Here is a 4479-nt window from a genome sequence, read left to right on the forward strand (position 1 = left end):
GGGCGACAGAGTGAGACTCCAACTCAAAAAAAAAAAAAAAAAGAGTTCTTCCTATACTAGGGAGTTTACTGTGTGATATGGGTTGCAGATATTCTCCCCCATTTGTCTTTTTACTTCACATATGGTGAATTTTTGCTGTTGGTGGTGGGGGTTGACCTGTTTTATTTCTACCCTACAGAAGTTGTTTGATTTTATATAGAAGCATGCAGCAATCTTCTACTTTATGACAGGGGAGTTTGAGTTGTAGTTAGCAGGGCCCTCCCCACACAAGGGCCAGAAAGATGCGTAGAAACAGAGCAGCCAACTTACCCCTCCCTCAGCTCCCTTGTCTGGAAGAAGCTAACACAAGTCCATAGGCTAAATGTAACTCACATACCTGGGGCTGCTGTCTCTTCCTCTGCGCTCAGGACTTGGGAATCAGGCCTGGATATTTGGGTTCCCTCTCAGGGAAGAGACCCAGGCCTTATCTTCATATCTCGCCAACCTGATACAATGCCAGCATGTAGGCACACTGAATGGACTCTTCAGGCAGAATTGGACTTAAAGCCCCATGATCCTGAGATCCATATAGTCACTATCACTATCCCCTCTTCACTGTGAAATCTACAACAATCTATTTCTTGTCCCACAACTTCACTTTCCTCATCTATACAGTCTTATTAAATACCAACCTCAGCCAGGCTCGGTGACTCAGCCTGTAATCCCCTGCCTTTGGGAGGCTGAGGTGAGTGGATTGCCTGAGCCCGCGGGTTCAAGACCCGCCTGGGCAGCAAGACCTCATCTCTACAATAAATCAAAAAATCAGCTGGGTGTGGTAGCGCATGCCTGTAATTCCGGCTACTTGGAAGGCTGAGGTGGAAGGATCACCGGAGCCCAGCAGGTCGAGGCTGCGGTGGCCGGGAGTGGCCACTGCACTCCAGTCTGGGCGACAGAGTGAGACTCCAACTCAAAAAAAAAAAAAACAAAAAAAACCAACCTCAGTGCTGTAATGAGGATTAATGTATCTCAAAAGCCTTTATGACAATGATTGTCATGCTAATGTACACTACTATCGTGATAGTATGGAGTCTGACAGTTAAGTTCATGATCTCATCCTAGAAAAAGTGCTCTATCCCTCATTGCTGAATATCACTTCTGTCACCTTCAAAGTACTCCCCTTGGGGGCCAGCTCGGTGGTTCAACCTGTAATCCCAACACTTTGGGAGGCTGAGGTGAGTGGATTGCCTGAGCCTGAGGGTTCGAGACCAACCCAGGCAACTTGACGAGACCTCATCTCTACAATAAAAAAAAAAATTGGCTGGGCTTGGTAGTGCGTGCCTGTAGTTCCAGCTACTTGGAAGACTGAGGCGGAAGGATTGCTGGAGCCCAGCAGGTCAAGGCTGTGGTGGCCGTGAGCATGCCACTGCACTCCAGCCTGGGCGACGGAGTGAGACTCCAAATCAAAAAAATATATATATATATCTATATATATACTCCCCTTGGGAAGCTATGCACCGATGCCAGAACCTAGTCCACCCACCAAAGCAACTTTTGAACTCTCTTTCTGGAATGGCCGTCAGAGCTGTTGTTGTATTACCCTTGATGTCCTGAATGTCATCAAATGTCTTCCTTTTAATATTTTCTTTATCTTTGGGTAAAGAAAAAAGCCACTGGGGGCCAGATCAGGTGAGTAGGGGGAATATTCCAATACAGTTATTTGTACAGTGCTGCTAACATAAGTGAACAGTGGCAAGTTCACAAACTTAATTGTCAGACCCCAGCAAATGATGACCGCTCTGATGGCCATTCCAGAAAAAGAGTTCCAAAATTGCTTTAATGGATAGACTAGGCGCTGGCATCAGTGCATAGCTTCCCAAGGGGAGTACTTCAAAAGTGCCTGTAGTGATAATCAACAATGAGAGGTGAAGCACTTTTTCTAGGATGGTGTGCAAACCTCATTGTCAGACCTCATATATTGTGCTATTGTGAGGCAACTGATTAATACACTACTAACAGCAAGTATTGATCAAAAGATTTGGGGAAAAATGAATTTTTCCCATCTTTCTGAGAAAGTGTTAATGTAATATAAATATTAATTTTGATATGTGGTGATTCTAACATCAGTGTCATTTCTACCCACAGCTAATAAGAGACATGGTTAATGTCTGTGAAACGAATTTGTCCAAACCCAACCTACCATCTCTTGCCAAATACCGAGCTTTGAGATGCAAAATTGAGCATGTTGAGCAGAATACTGAAGAATTTCTCAGGGTTAGAAAAGAGATATTGCAGAATAATCACAGGTAAGCCTAAAGGAAATTTGTAAGTGTCTGTTGTGGTGTGATGCGCCTAGAGATTCTGGCAAAGAGCTGATCATGATAATCACCTAGATGATTTAATCCTCAGCAACAAGGTACATTAGGTATGATGACAGATTACTTTATTCTGTATCTGTAGTAGGGCCTGGGGCAGTATTCTGTATTTGAAAACACTCCCTACTATTCCACTCTGATTTCTAGGTTACCTAATCTTGCCAAGGATTACATTTAAACGTTTTAAATAAAAAAGTGAGTCTGGGGTGGGAATGGGATTAACAGTAGCAAATATCTGTCTGGGGATGGGGAAATACCTCTTATCAACAGGGTGTCTGAATGAAGCGTAATTGTACACCTAACCCTTAACTGTACCCCGCAAAACCGTAATAAAAAATATTGATTAAAAAACAAAAAAAAAAAGCCGGGCTCGGTGGCTCAGCCTGTAATCCCGCGCCTTTGGGAGGCTAAGGTGAGTGGATTGCCTGAGCCCGCGGGTTCGAGACCCACCTGTGCTGCGAGACCTCATCTCTACAATAAATCAAAAAATCAGCCGGGCATGGTAGCACATGCCTATAATTCCGGCTACTCAGAAGGCTGAGATGGAAGGATCGCTGGAGCCCAGCAGGTCGAGGCTGCGGTGGCCGGGAGCAGCCACTGCACTCTAGTCTGGGCGACAGAGTGAGACTCCAACTCAAAAAAAAAAAAAAAGAATAAACCACTGAAATATTAAAATGAACAGTCTTTGATACCAGGTGCAGTGGCTCACGCCTGCAATCCCAGTACTTGGGGAGGTGAGAGGATTGCCTGAGCCTAGGGGTTTAAGACCAACCTGAGCAACTTGGTGAGATCTTGTCTCTACAATAAAATAAATAAATAAATTAGCCAGGCATTATGGCACATGCCTGTAGTTCCAGCTACTTGGAAGCCTGAGGTGGAAGGATCGCCCGAGCCCACCAAGTCAAGGCTGTAGTAGCTCTGATCATGCTGCTACTCTCCAGCCTGGGCAACAGAGCAAAAAAATAAAAATAAAAAGCAATCTCTGGGCACAGTGAGATTGATTATGGGTTAATTTTAGACCCTTTATGCTTTGCTATATTTACCAAACAACTCATAAACAGATTGTACTACATTAATACACTTTTAAGAAGTCTGTAATGGTTCATAATAAGTAGCATTTTTTGTTTTGTGTGAAAGTTTGAGGTGAAATGCTATTAGAGTTTTTAAGTTGCTTTAAATGCTAACTTCTGACAATGATTGATATTATGTTCTTTAAATTATGTGAAATTGCTTTGAATCACAGGGACAAGTTCTGCAAATAACTTGAATAAACCATTTAAAATATATTTTTTTTAAATAGTGAGTCTGTGTTGCAAAGGTGATTACAGAGGAAAAGCCACTAAAACGAGGACTTAAACATGCAGGAATATGTGTATGGCACCTTCTAAAATAGCCACCACTCTGTGGCATGAAAAACTGCCACCACTCTGTGGCATGAAAAACTGCATTGAAAACTGGAAAAGCTCATTGACAAAAAGGGCATACCTAAATATCCGTTACACTTGCGTCCTCCCTCTTGTGTCTGCCTAAGTTCTTGCACTGATGTGCATTTTACTGTAACAGCGAACTCGATGGATCAGCGACTCAGACCAGCCTTCACTGGGTGTCAATGTCTCTGAGTCACCTTGGCTGATCCCTGCCCAGCTTCTAGGTTCAGAAACTCATGTCAACTCCCATTGAACTGCCACTTGTTCTTCTGGGCATTTCTGGCATCTCAGATCTTGCTACTTGGGCCAGGTCTCCCCTTCATCAGCCTAGCACACCCCTTAGAACCTGTGGTGATTTGTTTGAGCTATGTGTACCAGCTATGAGAGCCAGTGGTCAAAGCTTTAGAGATTTTGTGAACTGGTTGTTAAACTACAGGTAGCTTGAAATCAGTCACGGTGGGAAGATTTGCACCAGAGAAATCAACAAATGCTGCAAATAAAGGTTGTCATGTGGGTGTTGCTGTTGTTTTGAGAGCTGGTTTTCCAACATTCCACTAGAACCACACCCAGCCACTCCAGCCTTATAGACTAATTCAGATCTGTCCAAAATTATGTTCTGCTTTCCTTGGTCATCCTCAGAATCCATTCCCAAAATCACATCACATCCACTAACATGGCTATAATTTTTTTTTTTTTTTTTT

The 4479-nt window shown here is 43.4% G+C and overlaps 1 protein-coding gene across 1 annotated transcript in view; it reads left to right on the forward strand.

Moving 5' to 3' along the window:
- Positions 1-4479, forward strand: part of PARP4 (poly(ADP-ribose) polymerase family member 4) — an 81329-nt gene that overhangs the window by 18428 nt on the left and 58422 nt on the right. Inside the window, 1 exon segment of the mRNA XM_008056624.2 lies at positions 2122-2282. Within this exon segment, the coding sequence (XP_008054815.1) occupies positions 2122-2282 (161 nt within the window).

Source organism: Carlito syrichta, unplaced genomic scaffold (assembly GCF_000164805.1).
Source record: "Carlito syrichta isolate Samal-C Ts95f unplaced genomic scaffold, Tarsius_syrichta-2.0.1 Scaffold302419, whole genome shotgun sequence".
Lineage (NCBI taxonomy): Eukaryota > Metazoa > Chordata > Mammalia > Primates > Tarsiidae > Carlito > Carlito syrichta.